The 27,143-nt window shown below is 36.7% G+C and overlaps 1 protein-coding gene across 1 annotated transcript in view; it reads left to right on the top strand.

The window, feature by feature from the left end:
* The window catches only part of CDH10 (cadherin 10), a 105,033-nt gene that overhangs the window by 34,379 nt on the left and 43,511 nt on the right, over positions 1-27,143 (top strand). Inside the window, exon 2 of the mRNA XM_074826496.1 lies at positions 3,707-4,084. Within this exon, the coding sequence (XP_074682597.1) occupies positions 3,854-4,084 (231 nt within the window). The 5' untranslated portion in view covers positions 3,707-3,853. The remainder of the gene's footprint in view (positions 1-3,706; positions 4,085-27,143) is intronic.

The raw sequence follows: 27,143 nt of genomic DNA, 5'->3' as shown, positions 1-27,143 counted from the left end.
AAAACAGAAATGGCATTGCTTAAATATCTTTCTTTAAACAAGCTTTTTGAAATGTTACAGAATTAAAATTCAGTTCAAGTTTGTCCAAGGTTAAATACAGAAAAAAATTATAAATAGCAACTATCACAAGTAAAGTGTTTTGCTGTTCAAATATGCATTTCACGAGAGAGAGAGGTTTACTAATATTTCTTGATTAAAACAAAACAAAACAAAAAACCAAAAAACCCTCAAGCTTTTGAACTATATTAGGTTTTTTACTTTAAATTTAATTCTGCTGACTTTTAAAAGCAGATATACAGTAATGCAGGACAGGCAAAAAGAGTAAATTGTACACTAAAGAAATAGCATCTCAGTTGTAAAAGAGTAGCCTTCTGGAGCAACCAGTAAATGTAAGTCTGAGAAGGGCATCAGTTAAAGGTATTCATGTGCTATCTTATATGTCCATTAAATCTCATGAGTTTCAAACAGTATAAAGTATGTTTTAGTATTATTAGGGGAATTGTATGACTGAGCAAGCAAAATATGTTTTCCAAATTTTGCAAAAGTTACATCTGAAATTACATGAATACAGTTAGTGTTGCATTGAAAAAAAAATGTATTCTAAGTTCTAAGAGATGTAGAAATGATTAACCTGTGGAAAGTGGTGAAATGGTTAGTAGCTTCAGGGGTGATTGATCCATCTCATCCGTACCAGAGATTGTTCCAAGAAAACTCATTAAAAATAATTCCAAAACAAAAACCTGTGTAAACAAGAGCAGAGTTGGGCATAATGTTCCTCTGTAGTAAGTTTAATGTAATTTAGAAGAATATTACACAGAAATATGGAACCTTGCATGTATTTGATAGTTTTTAGAAAGCTTTGATTTCTTTGTTTGCTTGTTTTTCTCTATTTCTTTTTTATTGTGGGAAAAAAATGAGAAGTGATCTTCTGGAAGAAGAGGTAGAGAGATTTGAGGATATACACTGGTGAAAGAGTTTCATTTCAAGCTATTTAAACCTATTTAAACCTATTTCAGTTCTTTAAAAAAAATACTTACTTTGAAGCCAGCAAAACTATTACAATTCTGCTGGGTTCTCAGACCCTCTTCTAAGATAAGATTTTCACCAAAATTTAGACATTTTCCAATTAGTTTTTTAGGGAATTAAAGAAACAGATCATAAATTTATCTTCCTCTACTAATGTTACAGCTCTGGCAGGGTAGCACAGAACCCAGATACGTGATGTATTACAGAATTGGGACTTCCATCTGTTTTCTGTAGTTATATATTAAAAGGTTTCCTTCATCTAGTTCTCTTCAAACATTTCCTTTATTCCAGTGCTTTTTGTTATTAGTTCAGTCTGTTTTTTCTTTTTTGCTAGTTTATTTTTAAAGGTAAATGTTATTGCTTTAGTGTAGATTACTATCAGACTCATTACATTTAAAGCAGGAAGCTGAACTCCCAACAGGAGTCTCAAAGGGGGGAAAAGACCTTGCTGGTACGTACATGCATTAAGCAGCTATGCTTGCCAAGTCCATGTGCATTAGCTACTTTTATAACTCTAACAAATTTCATCTGAGCTTTCATTCTGGTGACCTAATTTAACAAGAAGGAAATTCAGTAACAACCCCTAATATTGAAGGACTATTTCCCAAGAGGTATTTAACAACACTTCTACATCAAATAATAATGTATGATTAATGGAATATAGATATTGATGGTGACAAGAAGACAAAAAAAAAAAGAATAAAAAATGCCAGACCAAAAAAAGAAAACATTTTACCTTCTTTAAAAAAAAAAAAAAAATCGCTTTCCAATTTATAGGAAAAACTGATAATATCCTGAAGAGCTAATTTCAAGTTTGAAATTCCTTTGATCTTTGAGAAGAAACATTTCTAAGTATCTGAGAATAAATCATAGCCCTCCTCTCCCACTCAATATACATCTGTTTCAAAAGAACATAAATATGAGTTGTGACAAATAATTTCCAAGGTGGAGGACAACATCTCCAGTTTGTACATGCTGATACAATTCAGCATATTTTATTAGTGGTTTATATTAGAACAGTTTGTTCTAGTATTCAGAGTTCACAGATCAAGTAAATGTCAAAATTTTAGAAGTGGTAAAAGAAACAATACATAACCTGGTGTTTATTTAGACAAATGGAAATGAACACCTGAGTTACTGTGAACAGCCTTTGTGCTAAAGTCCTTGAAAGCAGTGGCTTTGAGAAGTACTTTAGACTTCCAAATGTTGGAGGAGAGGGAAAAACATTCTCTGAGACAAATTAACTCTGAATACAAAAGCTGGTTCCTGAACTGAGTCTGTTAACACACACACACATATGCACGCACACACACAGAGTTAACTGTAAGTAATCACTACATTTCATAGGCTTTCTACTCTAAAGCCCTGACATATTATTACAAACTCTTTTAATCAACACAGGCTTACTGAAAATATCTTAAGTAGAACATGAATATCAAACTGAAACACAGAAAGAATTTCTGAAAGTTATACATAGCTCTACTTCAAAAAATAAAAAAGATGATAGTGAGCTATTGTATAATATTATTCAAACCAGAGGACACATGGGATTGTTGTGTGCAATGTTATCTACCAAAATCAGAAAAGTGAAGAAAAAACAACCCAAGCTTTTTACTACTTGAGTTTTGTGCCACATGTACAAGAATATACAAGGAAGGAACCGCAACCACCATCCATGTATTTTGTTTTCTGTGGGCATGCTAAAGAAAAAACCCACCCTGATTAAAATTTGCAGAAACTATACCCTATTAAGAAGACAAATCGTAGGTTTTCATGATTTACTGAAATAATGAAATATTCATGAATTACTGACATTTTCATGAATTACTGAAAAACATTACTGAATGATCTCACTAGCAAAAAGTGTTACTCTGTAAATGCTGGGACAGAAGTAAAGTGAAGAGAACCTGGCTAAATTTGTCTGGCTGAAATAATATCTCATTGTTCTGTCAGAAGAAGGAAAAACTAAAAGAAAACAAAACAAAAAAAAGTGGAGACAAAACAAAGATGAGTTAGGAGAGGCTTGTCTTCTCTATTATTAATTTCAGTACTTTCTAAAATCAGTTCTCCAGGATACTTGCAAAACAGGCCCTCATTTTTGAAATACATCCTACATTTTTACGGCTAAGTTTCCATCAGTCCATATTGCAAGATCATCTAAAGAAATTTTTCTATTTAAAAGTTCACTTCTTTTCATGTTGTATTTCTTCTGATGCATATGATGTTCTCTTTTACCATTTAAAATACCCGGAGAACTAGTGTTTTACCATTTCCTCATTTCTAAAACTACTTTGTGTTGGCAGTAAGATTAATAAAACACTGGAAAGCTTTTAAGTCAAATTGGGTGGAAAACATTTGAAGTAAAGGCAGCAGTATTTAATATGTAAGTTTCAGTAATATTAATCCCCCAGTCTATATAAAGAACACTCTTAGAAATTTCTAAAGTTTTTCACGGGGAAATGATCTCAGGGCACTCTTACTCCTTCTTAGGAAGTGTTTTGACATCAGCTACCTAACATATCCACAGTGTACTCCCTGTCTGGATAACCCTTCTATTCCTAACTAGGTTGCTTTCTATGTCATAATGTTTTGTATCTACAGGGTACAGTAGCAGGGGCTGTTGGACACTAAGGAGTGAATGCATTTCAACTTACGTGGTCTCTTCTCTGTTTACTTTCAGGATTTGGTTATTATGTACAGTTCAGAGATGAATTGCTGGAAACTGTTTGGCTGTATCAGCAACTAGAGACATAAAAATCAAGTCAAGAAAAACAAAACTGTAGACTCCATTGCTGACCAGCTTGAAGAGCATCAGCAGCGGAGAACTATGACAGTACAGCAAGTCCTATTACTTCTGCTGCTCTGGATGTGGCTGCCACATCCCTGCCATACAGAAATGCTGTTCAGAAGGACTCCTGATGTCAGACCCAAAAGCTTTGGAGGACGTACATCAGGGAATGATGGAAAAGCAATTCATCGCCAGAAGCGAGGCTGGATGTGGAACCAATTTTTTCTTTTAGAGGAATACACAGGATCTGATTATCAGTATGTAGGCAAGGTAGGTTTCTCATTAAGATTTCTGTATAATTGTCAAGTTTACTTATCTTTCTACAGAGCCCTAGTTTCTATGTTTCTAATGCATAAGAAGCAGATTTCCAGGCAACATATATATATTTTTTGTCCTGTTAGAATCACTAAATTAATGTTGCTAGTTAAAGTTAGACAGAAATATTTGAATGAAAGAAATTAAGGTATCTTTGATAAATTTATTTGCTTTAGCACATCATTCCTACCAACAGCCCACTTGGTATCTCTTCTGTGAAAAAATATTTTATAATTCATTATAAAATTCTTTTTCAACTCTTTCTCTTTGAATATTTTATGTTTCACACAAGATAATGTATTCTTTTTTTGTGCTTATGTTTGAAAAATGCAACGTATTTTGAAGAAAAAATATTCTTCCTTTTTTTTACTCTCCATGAATTTCAATAAACCGCAATGACTAAAATTAATTAACAACTGTGTGATAGAAATGAGGTGGTTGGGAAGTGAACCACAGCAGAAGTCAGTATAAGTGCACGTATGACTGCATAGTATACTAGATGCATGCATAAAGGACACTGGAAGTGTCCTTTAAATTATTTTCAGTTGACCCTTTTGTTTTGCCATGTGATTTATTGAAAAATATATAATGATTAATGCCACAATAATATGCAAAGAGGTACAGGGAAATAACTCAAAATGGTAATTTGCTTGAAAATGTAAGTCTGTGTCAGCAGTAATGGTTACCAGTTAGCACCAATGGTTGGTGATAAACACAGAAATTTAATTTTCTATAATACAGATTTTAAATTTTTACTTGGTTTTGAACTTGTAAATTACTGCAGAGAAATACTTGTTGAAGATCACAGAATAGCTGAGGTAAGGCATCTCTGGAGATCACCTAGTTCAAACCCCCCTGCTCAAAGCAAGGTCACCTAGAGCTTACCCAGGACTATGTCTGGTCAGATTTTAAATATCTCCAAAGGTGGAGAATCCACAACCTGTTCAAGTGTTGGACTACCTACTCAGAAAAAAGTTTGTTCCTATATTTAAAGAGAATTTCTTGTATTTCAGTTTGTCACTGTATCAAAACACTTTGCTATTATATTTGGAAGTCTATTGCTCCCAGAAGTCCCAGGAAATGAAAAGCTTAACAAAGAACCCTGAATTTCAAATTATTTAGGCTCCTTCAGAAACCTGCTGATTATTTTTTTTTTTTTAGTGCATTATTTCTGAATATTTATGATCCTAATCGTAAAGTGTGAGTGTTGTTCCTTAATTTTCTTCCAGTCAAGATGAGTAAAGGAAGACTCTTTAGAGGGGAAATGGTTAACATTTTTATAGGATAATTCATCTGCATTAGAAAAAAAGAGAGTGATCTTAATAAACACAGAACTGCTTTGGCTGAGAGAAAACACGTGTTTGCAAATGGGAAGTGATAAGTAAAGATAAGTAAAATGGCAAATAAAGAGTAAAGAACTGAGAAGAAATTTGAGGAGCAGTTAAGACTGCACTTTCACCTTTTCTTCTCTGCTTAGAGCAAAAAAGTTGTTAAATTGAACAAGCAAATTTCAAATTAACTTGAGTATATAAAGTTGCCTATAGTATTTTTTGACAAGTTTGGGAAAAGTGCAGGAAACACATGCAAAACAAAGAGTATCATAGCACTGTATATGTACAGGGAGAGTTTTACACAAAGGAAGTAAAAGGAAACAAAGATTATATATGGACCTAAAAACTGATTATGTTAATGATAGTCCAAATTCTCAAACTATTACATAAAAAATAATTCATTATTAAAATCATAGTACATAAACTTTATAGTAGCTATCACTTTTCCTTGATGTTGCACTTACCTTTCCAAAGGCCATCTGGGTTGTATAGTCAAAACATTTCTGGATGTTTCCTTTTATCTGATTTTATACAAAGTCAATATGATTTGGATAGGTAGGTGACATAAAATGCCACCTTCCTGTTAATTTCTCTGCAACATGTTTGGAGATGATGTTTGGAAATTATGTGAGATAGTAAGAGAACAACTTAGTGATTTGTGGCCAATGACTAGGAGAGAATGTTTGTCATGGAGAGGTTTCAGTCAACAATAAGTACTAAGTGTGATTTTTAACACTGACAACAATAGTTAGATGACAAATATGCCAGTGAAAGAATTAGCAGAAATTCCAAAACTGAGGCTACCAGATTCATCTGGATTTGTGATTTACATCTGCTTGGGTTTTGAGCTCACAATTGATATATTTCTTCTTGTTTCCTGGATCTTTACATCTGTCAAGGGAGCTTGAAAACTGTTGAATATTACTCTTGAAACCAGTATCTACAATTCACAATGGAATTTATGCATTCACTTATTCACTATTTAAGTTGGCTGGAGAATGTTCTACTAGAATAATATGATGGAAATGAGGTTCAGTGAATATATGGGATATGTAATCCAGTAACAGCTGAGGAGTTCCTTGTTTAAGTCAACATGCTTGTGAAATGGTGGCAAAATACATATTGACTGATTATGGATATTCACCGGTTGTTTCAGGTCAATATTTATTATTATGATAAGAAAGGATGGTCATCCTTTCCTTCATGTAATGCACAGTATCCTGAGGGTAGAAATCAAAACAATATAAATGAATTTTGTATGTGCAGAACCTCAAGTAATAATTACAACTGTAATTTCTAGTAAAGGTTGAAGCCATAAAAAAGAGCAGTGTGGGAAACCAGACCTATATATGTATTACAGAATTTATCTTCGAGCTATCTTTGCAAAAATGTACTAAAAGACAGTAATTCTGAGAAAAGTACTTTTCCCAGTGTCAGATGCAAGGATGTTTAAAAAGAAGCTTAAACCTCATATCAGAAAAGCCATTTTATTCATATTTGGGTTTAGAGTCATGGTTAATACTTCATTTATGTCTTGTTCTGTGCAGAAAGTCTATGTAGGCTCTATTATTCTTTCTTAACATATGGAAAACTGATGAATAATTTTTATTTCTTTTTGTTAGTATGTAGTTTGGAGGCCCATTTATTATTTTTCAAATAAAGTGGTGCAATTACGAAGTATTATGCATTTTCAAACTTGTTCTGAAAAGCTTCAGTTTATTTTGAGTAAATCTGGAAAAGACATTTTTCTTTTAAATCAAAAAATTATACTCTAATAGTTGTCACCTAAAGGAAGCACTACTGTGTACAAGGAGTGTCTTAATACATAGTCATTCAAAAATAAATTTACAAATAAATTCTTCATCCACAATAAAGTTTATTATTTCACCAGATCTTGGGGGGTTTTTTTATTCTTGCAAATATTTTTCCCACTCTGTTTTGAAATAGTGACTTTTTCCAGCAATTTTCATCACAGTAGTTTTATTGAGTAATCAACTGACATGAATTTTTCAGTATTTTGAGCGACTGAATTTCTTAATTACACTGCAGTGGTTTTTAGTATCTTCAGAGATAATTTATCATATATTTGCACATAAATTTATATATAATTTTGCATGTGCCATATTAGAACTGTTACTAGAAAGGATTATCCTGGTAGTATTCATAATTGCATACTTCTAAGCACACCCATTATCTTTGATGGTGTAAAGGGCAGAACATGTCAACTTCACTTAATCTGTCTCAGTTCGAGAACCGCAACACAGACAGGATTCTGAGGAAAGGACTTGCAGTATTAGCAATGTATACATACATGACACAGTTTCAAGAACAGTTACTGGTTGGTAGCCTATCATTTTCTTTTAGTAACTATCTGTGTCTATTGATACTGTGGATAATATACCACAGAACTGCTACCTGAAGGAGGGTCCCACATATTTAACTGGATAAAGCCTGAAAGACAGCTATCCCAAAAGTGGCATTGCTTTGAGACACCTCAAGAGTAATGTGTAACAGAAGTGTGAATGGAACCCATAGTCATAAAGATGTAAAGTAAGGAAGCCTCAACTGTTGCTTGTACTCTAGTTAAAGCTCTATGTATTGGAATTAAATACATTGTTTTAAGTTATTATTGCTAGTATTCCATCTTATTGCTTAGAATTTTTAGTATTGCTTTGTATAGTCCATAATCCAATGAGAACTACTTTACGTAGAATTTGACATCAGAAGTCAAAAGATGCATTTTCCTAAAAGTCCCTGCTTTGTTAACATAAAAGCATAAAGGTTATCTAAGATCAGACGTGCATAGAGTCGCTGTTGGAGAAACAGTCCATTTTAAGGAAAGATTAAACAAAACAATTTTCTGAAAGAAATGAAAGACAGTAACTGTCCTGGGCAGGAATTTTGAATGGACTTTTCCTTCTGATGAAGCAGCTACCAAGAATACTGGTTTTGGAGAGGGTAATACAAAAGACCATGTTGTCTTCATTTCAAAGGGTTTGCCATAATATCGGACACAGACAAAAAATATTCCAATGAAGTGTTGCTGTTGTAGTGGTAAGATGAAGACTTACTAAAACCTTTTAAAAACTTCTGTATTTTGACTCCTGAAGAGTGTTTCTACCATAATTCTTTCTTTTATAAAGACATTTGGTGCAACGAGAGACTAAAGAGTAGGATTTTTAATTGAAAGTGCTCATATGCAGGCTTAATATTTGGTGTGAGCGTCAGATTGAGCATAAAATTCCTTCCCTTTCAGGTGAAGGAAACCAGCTCTGTGGCACTGAAGTTCTGTACAGGTTGATTTTTCATCTAGAGCAGATTCTTGTGACAGGAATCAATAAAGAAGAATCAAAAGGGAGAAAAGATATTCTTCAAACTGAATAAATTAATTGTGATCTGCCGTGTCTAGGACTCAGCTGCCAAGGTGAAAGAGGACAGCTTGTCTTTTAACAGTTTCTACTTGGTATTTTTTTGGTGTAACTCTACGGGATGGAAAAAGCAAGTTGTCCATAGCTATGTAACTTCAGAAATCTTATTGAAGACGCTGCAGTGTAGTGGAATCAACATTTGAGGGACAACAAGATTTAGAAATTTATTTCTTTCTCTGCAAGACTTAGCACATAGGCAGTGAGGAGCGTTATTTCAGGCATCAATTTATGGCAAGGATATGAAAGCTTGCTTTTAGGGATACAGGTGTGGGCTCCTAGATATTTCAGCACAGGTCAAGAGTGTCAGAGTAAAACACATTTCAATTTCTTTTCTTTTTGAAGGGCTAGTTCTTTTCTACCTCTTCTTGTAGTGCAGAGCACAGGAACTATGATGGTTTCTCAAAACACATGGTACAACCATTGTTTTTCCATAACAGCAGAGGTATCAAAAACTTCCTGTAAGATTGTCCTGGAAGCTGATTGATTCTCAGTGAGTGCTGAGATGAAACTTTTTCTCAAACTGTTTTGGGATCCAGCTTAGCAAGGAGTTTATGACTACAACTGGTTAGATTCATCATTTACCCTAAATTGAAGTGTACAGAGGGTTTATATTTTCTGTTTGCAAAAGGACTATTCCTTTGGAAACCTCTGTGTATGTTGGAGTGTGTGACTTCTTGCTTCATTAAACAGTAGCAGAAGGTACTGGTGGCTGACCTGGCTGAATAGTAAGTTTTTATTCCCATAAAAAATGAGTTATTTGTTAGCTACTCTACTGGATGTATCCCTGTGTCATGTCCCAATTTCTTGGGATGATGACTCAGATTTGCTCATTCCAGGGTCAGGATTAAGGTGAAACGACACCAAGGATTCTTAAATTCACAAAACTGAATTTTTATTCACTCACAACAGATATTTGGCATGAAACTTTGTCAGTAAGCCTTGTAACCTCTGCAAGAAGCAGTAAACCTCATAACATACACTGACAAACCTTACATCATAACACCAACTAGTGGCAGATCTTATAACAAGCCACAACAAGCCTTAAACATGCCCTGACAAGCCTTGCCTTGTACGCAGGGATACAAGGATAGAGAATGGGAGATAAAAGGAGAGAAAGAGAGTAAAAGAGAGCGAGAGAGAAAGACAAAAAGGAAGGTTTCACCAGTCCTGGTTCCATCGTTGGTCCAGTTCCAGAGGGGTGCAGCCACCCAGGGCTTTGACTCATGTCCTCTTATAATTCCTTGCCCCCCCCCTCCAGGTGGGCACTTGGACTCATACTGTTAATTAGCATCATGTGCAGTCTATGCTTCTGGAATTCTCCTTGGTTTGGTACATGCGTAGTTCATACCTTCAGATTCTTCTGGAAATGGGTCGGTGGGCTTGGGGATCGTTGGGGAGTTACTCCACTCTACCTGCAGGTATGACCATTGTCTGGCCTTTCCTTTTCGCACATGCATTATGAAAAAGGCTACTCTATTGGGTCTTTACAGAGTCACCCAAGATAGGGAAGTTCAACCCCAGAAAAGTGTGGTCCCACCTCTTCATGACCCTCTCCTCTTGCTGAGTCTTCCTGCCATTACCTGTACAGCACTGGCATTTCCACATAAACAGTTTCCTTTACCAAAGTTCTTTATTGGATCTTTGAGACATTAACTATGGTTTCATCAGACTGTCACACCCTACAAGACACTGGGTTTTGCTGGATGACACAGGACAGAATTAACAGACAGTCGTTGAGGAATGCAAAGGCTTTGTAGCATCCACCAGTCTTTTAGTGAACACCGAAGAAGCCACAGTTGTTGTGTGCCTGAAACCAAAGCCAGATACACTTGTTCAAAGGCTGTGGATTTCCAGCCCTGAACAAGTCTGTGCATATGAGTTTCTTAAAAGTGTTGCCTGGTAACAAGGGAAGAGGGGTTAAGTCACTTGGGTAGGGCATACTGAGGGCATACTCAACACAACTGCTTAAGGCAATGATCCCCAGTGTTCAAATTATCTGCTTGTAATTTTGCTCAGATGTGCCAGGCACTGTAAATGAAATACTGAAGTGAGCATTCCCTGTTGCCTCTTTAGACTGACAAATCTTGGAAAGGTTGAGGAAGAACAGAAACCTACAGTGAAACTCCAGTTCTTCACAGTGAAATAGTACTGTAATGGATTACTGTTCTTTTAGAATTTTTTTTTTTTTTTTTTTTTTTTTTTTTTTAGGAGTGCAGGCCACATCCAACAGAGCTGAGGGTAGATGTTCCAAGGAAGTTTTTCCCTTCTTGGGGAGCTCAGTGTCAGTATTTGTTCTGTTAAGAAGAAATGCTGGACGTTTTGAATGTGTCTGTTTAAAATCTGCCCTTAAAGATCAAACAGGCAGACTGCTTTGGGATTGTGCTTTTTCTCTAAAATGGTGAAGTCAATAGGACTGTTCATTCAATCAGAAACACCTAGCACTGCAAGAGACATGTTTCATAAAACCAGTGGGGTCTCATTAGGTGCTGGTACCTCAAGCTGTCAAGTGAAGTATTAGAGGAGATACAGTATGCGTAGGTCAGAAAGAAAGGAAGGAAAGAAGGAAGGATGGATGGATGGATGGATGGATATAGGCAAGGATAGCAAAATGAATCAAAAAACCCTGAAAAGATGAAAAAGTAGCCTAACTAACAGTGGTGTCATTCAAACTCTAGCTTAGAAGAGATCTGGTTTCACAGAACCAAAAGGCAGTGTGTCCTATGTATTTATTACTGTATGACTTGGACACAAGGAAAAGAGCTCAGAGAATGTCAATGACTGTATGGGTGCCGCTAGGGAAAACTGTCTGGCTAACAGTGCTAATCTAGTTGTAATCAAATGGACTACCAGCTGGTATTCTTTACCAGCTGGTATGGTGAAAAATGGGGGAAGCACCACAGCTCCAGGTTTGTATCTGCATCAGATTTTCACTGGCAATGAAGTCTGTGCCAGTTCCAGGCTCACATCACACATCCATTCATAACTAATTGCCAGAAGACCTTGAGTCACGTGGCAAGTCATGCCCTGGTGAACACAGTGAACCATGGTCCCAAGAAGACACAAACCACTCTCTGAGACCCCAAGACTCCAAACAGAGAAGTGAGGCAAGCCACATAAAAAGAACTGTAAGACACTAACTTGCTTAGGTAGACATATCTGTGGCTTAGATTGACATATGTAAATGTGCTTGTTAGACAACAGCTTGAAGTTAAACACTAAGCTCAGTCCAGGACCTTTTTCACTTCTACGGGTACAGTGTTATACATACTTTGCATAATTTTAAAAGTCATGATAACTGGAAGAGCTATAGTGAATGAAGTGGGGTATCATCCCTAAAAGTTATATTTGCTCATCTTTCAAGCTAGTTGGATAGTCTGTTCTTATTTCTCCTTGGACCATAAGTATTATACTTAAAAAGTTTAATACTAGTAAACAGAAGTTTAACACTGTTAATGGTCTTTAATTGAAATTCAAAGCATGGAAGCTGAAATAGATTCTGAAAAACATGAGATTGTTTTAATCATTATTCTTTTTTTCACCAAATATCCAATATTGGGGAGGGTCTTAAATGATCCCAAGAGTGAGATTAAGACACAAACAAGGTCAGATGCCGCACAAACCTTGTAAGCTTTAACAAAATAACTGATAATAGCGATAGGACAGAAGGGAGAAGAATGGAAAAGTCTGAATACCCAAGCAAGCAAACAAAACAGATGCAGCAATACTAGTTACCACCACCTCGAGTCTAGCAGCATTCCGTTGGTCCAGTCCCGGTGCAGGCGGATGGAGAGAAAGCTCAGCAGGCGATGAGGAGAGAGCAAGCAAGCGAAAAGCTTCAGCACGCGATAGAGAGAAGGCAAGTGAAAAACTACTGCAGGTGAGAAGCTTAGCCAGAGAGGAACATGCAGCCCCTTTTATCCAGTCTCCACCACTAGTTGGCTTGTTGCCACATTCGCCGCCCTGTGTTACCCCATGTGCTCATGCCCAGATGTCCACAGTGGTTGTACCAAGGCGGGGATCGGCCATTGATGCCTTCAGCTTCTGCACGTCCCCCTCATCCCCTGGCCCTGTGCGCACGTGCAGCTTTTCTAGCTCAGGGCAGATTTTGTCCTCCCGGCAACGGGATGTCAGGGCCTGGACTATGAAGTGGCACGGTGCTGAAACAGACAGCTGCCATCTTACACCATGCTGTGGCTTGGGGCGGGGGGGGGCGGGGTGGTAATGGTGTAACAACAATGCTGAGACAAAATGGCTGACAGTCCCTTACACATCTTAAGGAAAAGAAACTAAAACTGCATGTCGTTTCTTGTAGGAGCTGCAAAGTACAGGAAGCTGCTCACTGAAACAGGTCTTGAAACATTAAATTCTGCTGAACAGTTATTAATCAGTTGAAAATTAAATAAACATTCTAGGTCTTCCTGACCAAAATGACCCTTTGCAGGCATTTAAAAGGTTTCTGTTTCAAGCACAGCTTTTACATACTACTATTGGTATGTTTAACTTCTGATGTAAAGCACTAAAACGTATTTACTATTTGCTATAATATGTCACATGCAGCGCTTTGCCCTTCCTTACCCAGGCTTTCCCCGAGGCGCCCGCCCGGGGCTGAGGGGCTCAGCTGTGCCCTGCGCTGGGGCCGTTGGAGCCGCCTGGAACCGGCTGTGTCCGGCGCGGGGCAGCCCCGGCCGCTCCCCGCAGGGGCCCACCCGGCAGAGCCCTCACTACTGCCTGCATCTGGGCACCTGCACCCTATATGGTAACATAATTAACTCATGTATATTAAAACAGTTTTTTGTAATTTCTTTTCCTATGCGTCAACAGATCTCAGTATTGTAGAATCATAGACTATGCTCATATTTAATTTCAATCTGCTGTGAGTGCTTCACAAATAACACTTTCAAAACAGTGTGGGGGTTTCACTTCATGATTTTCTACATCCATCTAATTGTTCTCATGTCCCTACCCCTTATGCAAATACTTTTCAAGTCTACTCAGAAACTCATGCAAATATGAGTAGGGACTAGTAGCTGAATATTGTTTCCTCTTTTTCTGTCAGGTAACTGGAAGCTACATCTAACGGTGTTCAATGCTACAAGGCAGCATGGTAAATGCAAGCCACTGGGCATGTATAATGAAACCTTGCTAGTTTTTATACAAGAGTGAAGAAGATTAATTTGACTTCTCCATTTTACTTTTTTTACACATTGATACTTTAGTGCAAGCCATTTATCAATTTGATGAGAAGTTAAGTGATAATGAGACTGAGTGGTCAGCATGGTCCTACTAGTCACTGGGATAGGTTTCCTACCACTGCCTTTCTCAGTCTCTGAGAAAATAATTTTAAAATGTGTGACTTTTTTTTTTTTTTTTCCCCCTAATAATCCCAATAGCAGTGGCCTGCCATTTTGAAGCTAATTTCTAAAAGAGATCATTCCGTTCTGAGCAAGCACAAAGTGCAATAGCATCAATCAGTTGTCAGGAAGATTTAGAGGGAAGATAGTCTAAGTTATAGACATCCTTCCAGCAGGTGTAAAATCACCAGCAAGATGCACTTTGCCACCTTCACAGAGAAGAGTTATAGCTCTCTTGGGAGGTTTCCAAATTCAGAGTTTGTACCTGGTTATGCGTTGCACTTAAAATAGAATCATGCTTCAGAATAATATAAGAAATGTGAAAGTAGTTTAGTCTGAACTCTCCAGTTCCTTTTAGTTCAATTTCTCTTTCAATTTTAAAATTGTACCTGCTTGTCACAAAAAGATATTCCAAAAAGGAAAGAACTGATAAAACTGAAATGATTTATATTCAAATCCATAGCTCAGGAAAAGTAGAGTCCAATTCATTCACTCAAGGAATTAAAAAACATAATAGAAAAGGGAACTTTAGAAATGTTTGACCTACACCTTGTTTGAAATGATAAATGTATAAATAGCCAACAGTTTCAAGAGCAATTCAAAAGTTGATACTTTGGAGGTTTTTTTTTCCTCTCTTGATTTTTTTTTTTTTTTTAAATCAGATGCAGATGACCTTTTAAATATCCTATATACACAGATAGCAAGGAAGAGCCTGGGGGATAATACTGAGGGAAAATTGGTGACTTGTAACAAAATACCCATGAGGGAGAAAGCTCTAAGAAGTTAAAAGTTGATGTTTACCCTTTTAAAAACTCTTCTGGCTGGAAGATTTTCCTTATGTTTATAAGACTGTCTTTGTCTTTGAAGATAATTTAAAATAATCTGAAACAAAAAGTCTGTAACACCAAGATCTTTCAAACCCTCTAACACCTTCTGTTTTGAGGCAGTATGTAGCTATACAGTCAATGTATCTGAAGTCCCTGGCGTACAGTAGGATTTGTTTCAGGAGTAAACAAACTTCATTGTCCAACTCAACAGTGTTACTTCCTCAAACTAAATTATTTCTGTTTCCTGAGTCTTTTAATAGCTATTTTCTTGAGAGTGTTAAAGGAGGACTGGACCACTGAGGGGCAAAATATTTGACAATATTTTGGTCTATAGCAAATTTAAATGTGCAACCACAGGTAAGTTCATACACTCTTCAAGTCTGAGAAGATATCTTGTTTTCATTTCAAAGATCCAATTCACTGACCATCCAGTTGCCTGAAACACAGGTGCAAGGTACCTTACATGTCTGAACACACCTAACTTAGAAAGGCATTAATGAATATTCAGGTGGCTTGCATGCTAAAAGGCATGTCCAAACAGACTGTATGAATACATCTAGATGAAAAACATGAGTTGAAAGAGTGAATATTATGTTCTGGGATGTTCATGATATTGTAGTTTTGAAAACTGTGTAGTTGCAAAGGTTACTGCCTGCACTGTAAGACTCAGATGTCTGGGCACATAGCCATCCAAGAATATGTAGAAAATGAAGAAAACCTCACTGCTCAATTGCAATTCTGTTCATATCTTCTGTGCCTCTTTCCCTAGCTGTAGAAAAGCCTTGTCTCTTTATATTGCCTTACACTTATACTCTGTGCCTTTCTACTATTTCCTACATCTGTGGTCATCAGTTCAGCTATGCTACCTGGATTTAGCATTATCTTTTACACACAATGCAAACCCACACAGAATTAAATTTTCTTGCGTCATTTTTATTTAGGCAAAAGTGTGGGTGATTTCTGTTTCTGCTCTTTTATTCCTTCAAGCCTGGCTTTTCTTTCAACTTGCTTATATATTAAAGCAGTGGTGGGAAGACATGAACATATTAACTTTCCTCTTGATATAAGTTCAGGGTATTCATACTATCCTTCATTGCCAATATTTTGGTGACTTCTGTTTTTTATTACCCAAAGAATGGTTGTCCTTTTGTAATAATTCTCAAGCTCATTATGTTTATTAAGACAACAAGGTTGGAAATAGAGGTTGGACTTGATGATTTGAAATGTTTTAGGGTGAAATTGTGGTGGGGGGGGAAAAAAAAAAAAACCAACAACAAAAAGCCCCCATACTACTTTGTAGAAGAACTTGGAAGAGTGTAATTCTGAGTATTTTGTAAAGTAGCTGCATGATACAGTAGAGATGATCATTCAGAATACTTTTTCTCTTCCTCATCCAAAACAGGCTGAGTAAAGAAGCAACCTCTCTTCCTCCCATTTAGTTTAGAAACTGTTTTATATTATGAAAATACTTTTCTGGGATTTCTTCCTAAAAAGTTTTAATAGTTTTTTGTAATTATATATAATTTAGAAGTACATATGCTACAATATAGTGATTAGTAGAATAAATTACACTTGATATACAGACATGAAGTAGTAAGAAATATTTGTTCCTTCTATAGTAAGAACCCCATCTTCCAATGAGAACTTTTGCATATCCATTTTTTGAAGTATGGCATTTATGTAAAGTATGCATAAATTAAAATTTCTGAGTCTCTGTGTTTATGATTGCCAATTCCATTACAAATGGGATCTTTAGGAAGTAGAAATATTTAAGAAACCTAATTTTGGAGTGAATATAATAATTAAAAACTATTACTACCTAGGCAATCATGGTTATAAATAATCTAGTTTACTACTTAATGATAAAAATTATATTGATATTTTAAATTTTGACAGTGAGAAAAATGACTAATGTAATTTTGCAAGAGTAAACCTGGAGAAAAAATGAGAGTTCTATATAAATTTTATTTTTTAAAGTGTAGGAGTTTAAACAAATGTCATGAAACAATCAATTTTGAGGAAGGAAATAGAAAAGATAGATAAGGTAATGCAGTGATCCAGGCCATGTTACTAAAATTTAGGAAAATTTTTAATGAAGTGGAGGTACTTATGAAATGCTAAATTAATGTGATAAATAGAATATATGAGCTTCAGGACAGGTTAAATGGGTATAGCCAAATAGCAGATAGATACATCTATGAGGGGACAGAGCCAGGAAAGATACAAGACTTGTAAATTGGTATTAATTTTTTTACTTGCAAAATTTCCCAGAACTCTCCACTCCTTTGTACTTTAAAAATATCTGTCACTTGTAAGAACTACTATGCAGGAATATGGTCACATTTTTGCACAGTGATGCTACTGAAAATGCCAGGTCCACAGAGAATTCCTCAGAGGACTTAAAAATACCTTTAGCAAACAGCAGGATGTCTTAGGTCATTCCAAAAGGATAATGAGTCTGCTATATAAATAATAGAGTTGGAAGATAAGGAAATGGATTGTTTAATTATCTCTTTAGTTAGGTCAGGTTATTTGACAGACCGTTCTCTATGTGTCAGGAATGGCATGTTGTCTAATAAAACCCGAGTAAAATAAATGTAATAGCTAGAGGACTACCAGGTGGTGTGACACTGAAAAGAGCTGCATGGGATTAATCAAGGTTTATCATTTAAGAATAATGGTAGAGATTTCAGTAATACTGATGTATTTGCTAGGAAGGGATAATGACATGCTATAGAAAACAAAGTTATTGAAGGAACAAGGAATACTATTTCAAGTGCCATGTAAGACTGTGTATCATAAAAGAGACTTAGGAATTTTTCTAGGAATAGTGTAGAATTCATTTTACTGCCAATAGAAGTAGGAGCTAATAGCTCACAAGGCAAGAACTAAAGCTTCGTGAAACTGGCCTAATTCTGGAAAAAAGAGAATGCAAAAGCTTTCTGTGGTTCTATATACAAAACAAAAAGAATAGAGGGTTATGGTATAAATTATAAAGTAGTAATTTATGCCAAACCAAGGGGATTTAAAAAAACCAAACAAACAAAAAAAAAAACCAAACCACAAACCCAAACCAAACACCAACAGCATAACTAGTATAGTATGTTTTATTTGAAATTAGGAAAATGGAGATTAGGTACAGAGTGCTTCTGATGTCTTACAAATGCCAGCAAGTCATAGAAGCTTTATGGAAATACCAGCTGGCCCTATCAACTGATTACCAGAGTTCACATAAGTTAGAAATAATTTTTTATCAGTGATGTACTACACAGACACATTTTCAAAAATAACTAACATTGAAAAGTAAAGTAATTGCTATGGTGTACAGTTCTTAATTTGTAGCAGTGAAGATCAGGATGGGCTTTCTGTCTCCATAAAAGTAGTTGAGGAATACAGTTCACTGGGCTGATGATGCTGTTTTGTATGTATACACACACAGCATGTAATGCGATGTATGATTTATGGCAAGATTTATATATAGATCTGGTTATTTTCTATTTTACAGTCTGATAGAGGAATAAAATATGCTACTTTGGTAGGATGTCTTAATTTCAATATTCATTAAATATTTAATTAATACCTACCCAGTCTTAATACAAATATAATCAAATTCAGTTAAATTTCACTATGTAATTGTAATTCCCTATGTAATTCAGGTGCCCACAAGGTGTCTATTGTGCATAAATCTCCCAAACCCTCTCTGGGAACTCAACATGCTGGGATTCCCCTCTTAAATGCCTATATACTAATGCATGCGGTATGGGGAATAAATACAGTGAGTTAGAAATCTGTGTGCAGTTGCAGGGCTGTGATCTTGTTGGGATTAAAGAGATGTGGTGGGATGGCTCCCATGATTGCAGTGTTGCAATGGAGGGATACAGGCTCTTTAGGAAGAACAGGAAGGGAAGACAAGAGGGAGTTGCCCTTTATGTGAGATAGCAGCTAGAGTGCATGGAGTTCTGACTGGAGATGGAAGAGGAGCCAATGGAGAGTTTATGGGTTAAGATTAGAGAGAGGACAGGCAAAGGTGACATTATAGTGGGTGTCTGCTACAGGCCACCTGACCCTGAAGAGCAAGTGGATGATGCCCTCTAAAGACAGATAGGAATAGCGTCATGTTCACAGGCCCTGGTACTCATAGGGGATTTCAAACACCCTGACATCTGTTGGAGAAATGACACAGCAGGGCACCAGCAATCCAGAAGGTTCCTGGAGTTCATTGATGATAACTTCTTTCTCCAAGTGATTGATGAGCCAACAAGGAGAGGTGCTCTGCTGAACCTCATATTCACCAAAAAGGAGGGCCTCACTGAGGACATGAAGCTCAAGGGCACCTTTGACTACAGTGACCATGAGATGGTGGAGTTCAGGATCCTGAGGGGAGGAAGCAGACTGAAAAACAAGCTCACAACCCTGGACTGCAGGAGAGCAGACTTTAGCCACGTCAGAGATCTGCTCAGAAAAATACCATAGGATAAAGCCCTAGAGGGAAAAGAAGCCCACAGGACCTGGTTACTATTTAAGGATCACTTTCTGCAAGCTCAGGAGAGCTCCATTCCAGCAAATAAGAAGTCAAATAAAAATGCCAGGAGGCCTGTGTAGACGAACAAGGAGCTCCTGACCAAACTCAAACACAAAAAAAAAAAAAAACTATACAAAGGGTAGAAGTAAGGACAGGTAACCTGTGAGGAATACAGAAACATTGCCCAAACATCCAGGGATGGTTAGGAAGACTAAAGCCCCAGTGGAATTGAATCTGGACAGGGATTTCAAAGACAACAAGAAGGGCTGCTATAAGCATATAGGAGACAAAAGGAAGACTGGGGAAATGTGGGCCTGATGCTTAATGAGATGGAGGACCTGGCTGCACAGGACATGGAAAGGATGGAAGTACTGAATGCCTTCTTTGCCTGTCTTTATTAGTGAGATCAACCTTCAGGAATCGCAAGTCCCAGAAACCAGGGGAAAAGGTTGGAGTGAGGAATATGTATCCTTGGTGGAAGAGGATTAGGCCTGGGAACACTTGAGCAAACTGAACTTTCACAGGTCTATGGGCCCTGATGTGATGCACCCATGAGTGCTGAGGGAGCTGGCAGATTCTTTGCAAGGCCACTCTTGATGATCTTTAATTGGGAGAAATACCCAAAGACTAAAGGAAAACAAATGTCACCCCCATCTTCAAGAAAGGCAAGAAGGAGGACCTAGGGAACTACAGGCCAGTCAGCCTCACCTCAATCCCTGGGAAGGTGATGGAGCAGCTAATCCTGGAAACCATTTCTAGGCACATTAAGGACAAGAAAATTATCAAGAGTAGTCACATGGCTTCACCAAGGGAAAATCATGCTTGACCAACTTGATAACCTTCTGTGATGAAGCGACTGGCCTGGAAGATGAAGGGACAGCAGTGGATATTGTCTACCTGGACATTCTCTTCATAGAGAATCTGCTGATGTACAAACTGAATGAGCAGACAGTGAGGTGGACAGAAAACTGTCTTAATGGCCAGGTCCATCGGATGCTGATCAATGGCACAAATTCTAGTTGGATGCCAGTAGCTAGTGATATATCCCAGGAATCAATATCAGGTACAGTCCTATTTAATATCTTTATTAATGATCTGGATGATGAGGCACAGTGTACCCTCAGCCAGTCTGCTGCTGACACCAAATTGGGAGGAGTGGCTGATGGGTCATACTGCCATCCAGAGAGACCTCAACAGGCTAAAGAAATGGGCTGACAGGAACTCTATGAAGTTCAACAAGGTGAAGTGCAAAGTCCTGCATCTGGGGAGGAACAAGCCCAGGCACCAATATAGGCTGGGGGCTGACCAGCAGGAAAACAGCTTGGCAGAAAAAGACCTGGCAGACACCAGACGGAACATGAGCCAGCAATGTGCCCTTGCTGAAAAGAAGGCTAATGGTATCCTGGGCTGCATTATGAAAAGCATTGCCAGCAGGACAAGGGAGGGGATCCTTCCCCTCTACTCAACACTGGTGAGGCCACACCTGGAGTGCTGTGTCCAGTTCTGGGCACTCCAGCACAAGAGACATGGACATATTGGAGGGAGTCCAGTGATGGGCCATAAGGATGAGTAAGGGACTGGAGCACCTCACATATGAGGGAAGGCTGAGAGAGCTGGAACTCTTTACCCTAGAGGAGAGAAGGCTCAGGAGGATCTTATCAATGTATACAAGTACCTGAAGGGAGGGTGCAAAGAGGACAGAGCCAGGCTCTTTTCAGTGGTGTCCAGTGACAGGACCAGAGGCAGTGGGCATAAAGTGAAACACAGAAGGTTCTTCTGAACATCAGGAAGAGCTTTTGTCCTGTGAGTCCTGAGGACTGAGCACTGGCACAGGTTTCACAGAGAGGTTGTGGAGTCTCCGTCCTTGGAGATGTCTAGACATGGTCCTGGACAACTGGCTCTAGGTGACCTTGCTTGGACAGGGGTGAGTTGAACAAGAAGACCTCCAGAGGTCTCTTCCAACCTCTACCATTCTGTAATGTGATTGTATATAAAGATTTAAACTACAACTTCTGTACTGATTGGTAATTAGTATATAGATAGGATTTTCCTTGAGAATACTATTCTCTAGAATAATGGATTTCATAATTAACTCAAAGGAGAGACAAATTTGATGGGCAAATAAAAATGAGAGTTGCATTTAAGGGTTTATACATATTCCATCTCTCTTCTCTCATAGATACATCTTTAATACCTTGACTACCCTTGTAGGGTTGTAAGATATCAATATATCTCTCCTAGACTATGCATCTATTACATGAATAGCCCCACTGATCTCACTGTGATATAAATGAAGCCAGGATCGGTCCACAACATCTTTGTTCCTCACTGTTTGAAATCTTATCACAGAATCACAGAATCATCTAGGTTGGAAAAGACTTTGAAGATCATCTAGTCCAACCGTTAACCTAACATTGACAGTTCCCAACTACACCATATCCCTAATCGCTATGTCGACCCCACTCTTAAACACCTCCAGGGATGGGGACTCCACCACCTCCCTGGGCAGCCCATTCCAACACCTAACAACCCGTTCTGTAAAGAAATGCTTCCTAATATCCAGTCTAAACCTTCCCTGGTGCAACTTGAGGCCATTACCTCTTGTCCTATTGCTTATTACTTGGTTACAGAGACTCATCCCCAGTTCTCTGCAACCTCCTTTCAGGTAGTTGTAGAGGGCGATGAGGTCTCCCCTCAGCCTCCTCTTCTCCAGACTAAACTAATAGATATAGCATCAGTTCAGATTCATCAGTAGTTTCCTGAGACATATGAAAAAGATGTCTACTCTCTCTCTTTCTCTCTCTTCCCTTCCTTGAGATTAAATTTAACGATAATACTGTGTTATCATGGATATCACTGTTTTGGAGTTTATTAAAATATCACCGTAATGTTTTTTATTCCTTAATTCTGATATATACCCTCCACCTTAGCTGACATTTTTCACTTTCTGGGTTGATAGACATTGTCATTCAGTTCTCTGTGCTGTATTTGTTGTTGCCCCTAAGTATACCTCTTCCAAAGGTACATATACTTTAGAATATTCACGAGGAGAAAATGCACACATAATAAAGGTAGAAAACCTTCACAGCTCTTACCAATTTACATGTTACAGTGATTTTAGATGGAAACAAAGACAGTCTTATTTAACATGTTTCTAAATGGGCTCCAGCAGTTGGCAACATGAACTAAGCATCACTATTCTTAGCAGTGTTCTGCATTTGTTTAAAAAAAAAATGCAGTGCTTTTTATGTATAGTGCAAATTGTACATTAAGATATATAAAAACTAAAGCTGTTTTAATGGTTATTTTGTCAATAACTAGGCTACTTTGGGAAAACATATACAAGCTATAATTAAAAATTATTGTTAAAAAAAGAATTACCTAAAATTGCTTCTTAATTACCTCTTTGTCATTAATGCAGAGAGCATGAGGATTAGTGGTTACTTTTCCTTTAAAAAAACCCCAGAACTAAACACACAAAACCCAAATACATAAAAGCTGTACTGAATTCAGTAAATGAAATATATGTGTTGTTTTAGCATATTAAACTTCCTAGACCATTCCTTGGTGGAATAGAGAGATTGTTCTGGAAGCTAGTTAATCCTTTATACAATATTTAGTATAGATTTTTATTTTAGTTCAGAATCAGCAAAGCAACATAAAACATAAGAAGTATGTATATTTAAAAAACACCAAGTCTGAGGAAAATCTTATCAGACATATTTCTATCCTGAGACCGTAGGTTACTCTACAGAGACTACTCACGGAAATAGGAGTACAGGTTTGTGCCACATCACGCTGAGTAGGAGGACCAAAGAATGTTTCTTCATTTAGCCCAATTTTTAAGAAATGGGAACCTGAACAGCAGACATAAGTCAGGATTTTTTTTTCCCCATTAACACAAGAATTCCCTTCTGATAATTCATAACCAGTCATCTACAGGAGGTGTTAGGCCAAGCTGCCAGGAAGTAAGGGCACTTCAGTTTCACTGACAGTTCTCTACTTTCTACCTTAACCTCAGGTATGGACTATATTTGTTACACTAAAATTGGAAGAGAACATGCATATTGGCTCATGCAAGAATTCTTTGGTGTATGAAATTCAATTAGTCTCCAGTTCATGTTAGTTTAATGCTTCTGTGTCTTCTAGAGTGGAAACTGTAACAGTCTAATGAAGCTGAAACTTTCTTGTTCTAGCTCTCTGAACATCAGCTAAAGACCTTGGCTTGACGAGAGAGTTAGGTTACTGGCACATTGACTCAGTGCATCTATATAAGACTCTCTGCTGCTCATATCATGTGTCATAAAAAAAGAAACTGCCTTTCTCAACTGAAATCCTAGAAGATTTTGTCAGTGACAGGAACATCTACCTTCTCCAGACTGTGAATCCTTGCTTTAGAATAAGATACAATAATGGGGAAAAAATGCAAGTCTAGTTATGAAAAAATACCTTTGCTATATGATTAGTTTGTGGAAATTGAAAATCTTGCTGATGATATCACTTGGTAGTGAAGATTGTAGGAAGCTGGGAAAATAATATTTCTAATCCTGTGATAGGCATTGCTTCACCAGGGATGTGTAAAGGAATGCTAAAAATAGTATTAATTTTAATTTATCTCTTACCATTTTAAAACATTGGTAGGAGCGAACAAAAAACTTGAACAGCAAGGAACTACTATAATCTTTCTCAATAGAAATGGTAATAATTTTTATCTTTTCTTTGGATAATGCATCAAGGTAAAGTAAACTAATATAATCTGAAAATGCACTGCAGACTGGAGCTTTTCATTTCTGTTTGTGGCTTCTTCTCAGCAAGCAAAAGAATTTCAGAGCACTCCTCATCTTTCATTACTTGTTATGCTTCCATTTTAGTTTGTGCTCTCCCTTTATCTTTTCCAGTCTCAAAAAATTTTCCTTTTTGAAATGTGCCTTTTTCCTTTCCACCTATCTTGTCTTTTAAATAACACGCAATAGCACAGGACTGGCATACTGACAATATAACCGAGTGAGAAAATTAAATGTGTGACATGTCTCATTAAAACTTAGTGCAAATTCTTGCATCACTGAAGAGAGTTGCTTTAAATGTTACCTTAAGGATAAATTGAAATAAGTGAATCTCTTTGGTGAGTAAAACCTGTCTCAAAGCCATGACAGTTAAATCTGGCAACTAAGAGAATACTGCACAGGACATGAGCTCGTCTGAAAATCTTTTAGAATAAGTGCAGCTAATGTTAAAAAAACTACATAATTTAATAGTTCAGTTCATGATGCTTAAAATAAATATCTCCATTGTGAGAATTCCATATCAATTATTCTCTGCTGATTTCAGGTCAAATCTGCCCACTGTTGTGATTATGTTTAAAGGGACTATCATTATTATTCTACAAAGTATCCAGTGAAGGTGCTAATATTATATGTGCCCTAGAAAATTTAGAGTGAAATTGTGAATGCATCCACAGGTGCATTTTGACATCACATGCCTAATATAATTACTTAGGAAAGAGCTAATAGGTTACAATTTGCCCTGAAATTTGTCCTCAGAATTAGTAGAAATTCAGGATTTATTTGAATAAAATCTAAACCAGAGAGTAATTCAGGACTTTACTGAGGTCTTATTGTTACTGTGATACTTGGATGAAATTAAAATGTTGACAAATATATTGCAGAAGAAAGCAGAAAAAACATTTTCTAGATTATACAAATAAAAATTACTTATAAACTAGGAGAGTAAAAATGCCTTTAGTGAGGTAATATTGGAAGAGTCTGTTATTTGGTAAAGATTACGAAAAACTGAACTGTATTGGAAAGTGTGCTATATGTTATAGCGTATTAAATGAAGGTTAAAGAAGCCAGCTTGAACTGTATTAATGCCTAAAGTAAGAATTGAAATGAAAGGCTGGTTCATTAATACAGTCATATTCTTGTCTCTTGTTATCTGAATACCAATCACTGAAAATTCATAGAGGAACTTCTGAATCTGAAATTCAAATAGAAATAGGTGTGACAAATCTTTAAGTCTTTATCTGGCATTGTCATAAATCGTTTCAAATTCCAGAAGTAGTTTGTCTGATAAAATGGGTCTGACTAACCTAATCTGCTCTCTGTTTTTCACAGTAGCATCTTCTGACTTTTTGGTGAAAATAGGATTAACACTTTGTATGCTATTAGAAAAAAGTCCAGGACCTTTATATTCAACTAGGAGATTTCAGATGGGTGGAATTCATTGTGGGGGGAAAGAAGACCCAAACTGCTACAATTGGCAGGTTGGAATAATTGGAAGTCAATTAACATAGAATTCCCACATTGTAATTTTCAAGTAGTTTTTAAAGCAGAATTATGTTGTTCCTCTAAAGTCTTCTGAAACATGTTTTACAAAGACCTTTTACAGTTCTAAAAAGATATCAAGCTTGATTTTACTGTGCCATCTTTTCATTAACTCATTTTATTTATGGTTGCATTTACCTTGAAGAGCAAGGTAATATATATTAATTAACTCTGTTTTTATTGTAATTGAAAAAAAAGAAATCCATCTTTTAACACCTGTTTTTCTCTTTGTCTTGGATTGGTAACTCAGTTTCTTTTTTAAGTACTCACATAACACTCCACTGTTACCCTCTCTAAATATTAGTTATCTTCTACTTAGCAATACCTTCCTTTTTCATTTATATGAAATCCTTCTCAATTTAAAAGTTTGTTCAATCAGTTCAGCTAGATGATGAAATACTCAAAATTGTCTTTCACAGTAATTGCAGTTACTGTATGATGAAGCAGGGCTATATAAAATAAAATCAACAGACATTCTGATTTTCTATACAGTGAGAAAAATTATATATAAAGTACATATACCACTGACAGCTGAAAAGGGAGGTATTTCTGTGGAAGAACAGCAAGAAATTCACTGAAACAAGAGTTTGCAAAATATCAGTGACAGATATGAAAACAAAACCACATCTTCACAGCTGATCATTTTGTGCAATAAAATTGCTAAATGAAACAGATGTCTCTCCATTTCTTAGTTTGGCTGACATGAATCACAGATGCCCATTAGCCAAAATAACTATAGGAAACACTTTATACTAAAATTAGCAGAGAAATATTTCACAGAACTTTTTTTAATACTAGAGTAAAATGACAAAACTTTGCAGTGCTGACTGACACAGTGCTCATTTCAGAGCTGGGTAGAGATTCAGTGTTCAAGGCTGTCAATCACTTAGGGTGGTCTTTAGCCATCTTGAGTCCTCTAACAACATCTGGATAGAATTAAGGGCTAAGAAAATGAAATGAGAGCTATTCTCTTTCCTTTCTTATATATAATACACTCCTTTTATTATGTCTAGAAGCCTTGCTCAAGATATCTATAGCTTTGTGTTTCCTGATTACCCAAGAAGACCTTCTGAAATGTCATTCTGAATTTCAATTTTTTCTACAGTAACTGTGGACTCTTACGTGTATACATAAAATTTAAATTGGATTGCCAATCCAAAGTTAAATTATTAATTTTTTTAGGAAATGCAATGTGTTATAGCTTAAAGCATTCTTCTAAACTATGCAGGTTG

Source organism: Strix aluco, chromosome 1 (genome assembly GCF_031877795.1).
Source record: "Strix aluco isolate bStrAlu1 chromosome 1, bStrAlu1.hap1, whole genome shotgun sequence".
Taxonomy (NCBI): domain Eukaryota; kingdom Metazoa; phylum Chordata; class Aves; order Strigiformes; family Strigidae; genus Strix; species Strix aluco.
Note: the sequence above shows the minus strand (reverse complement) of the source record. Positions and strands in the feature narration are given on the sequence as shown.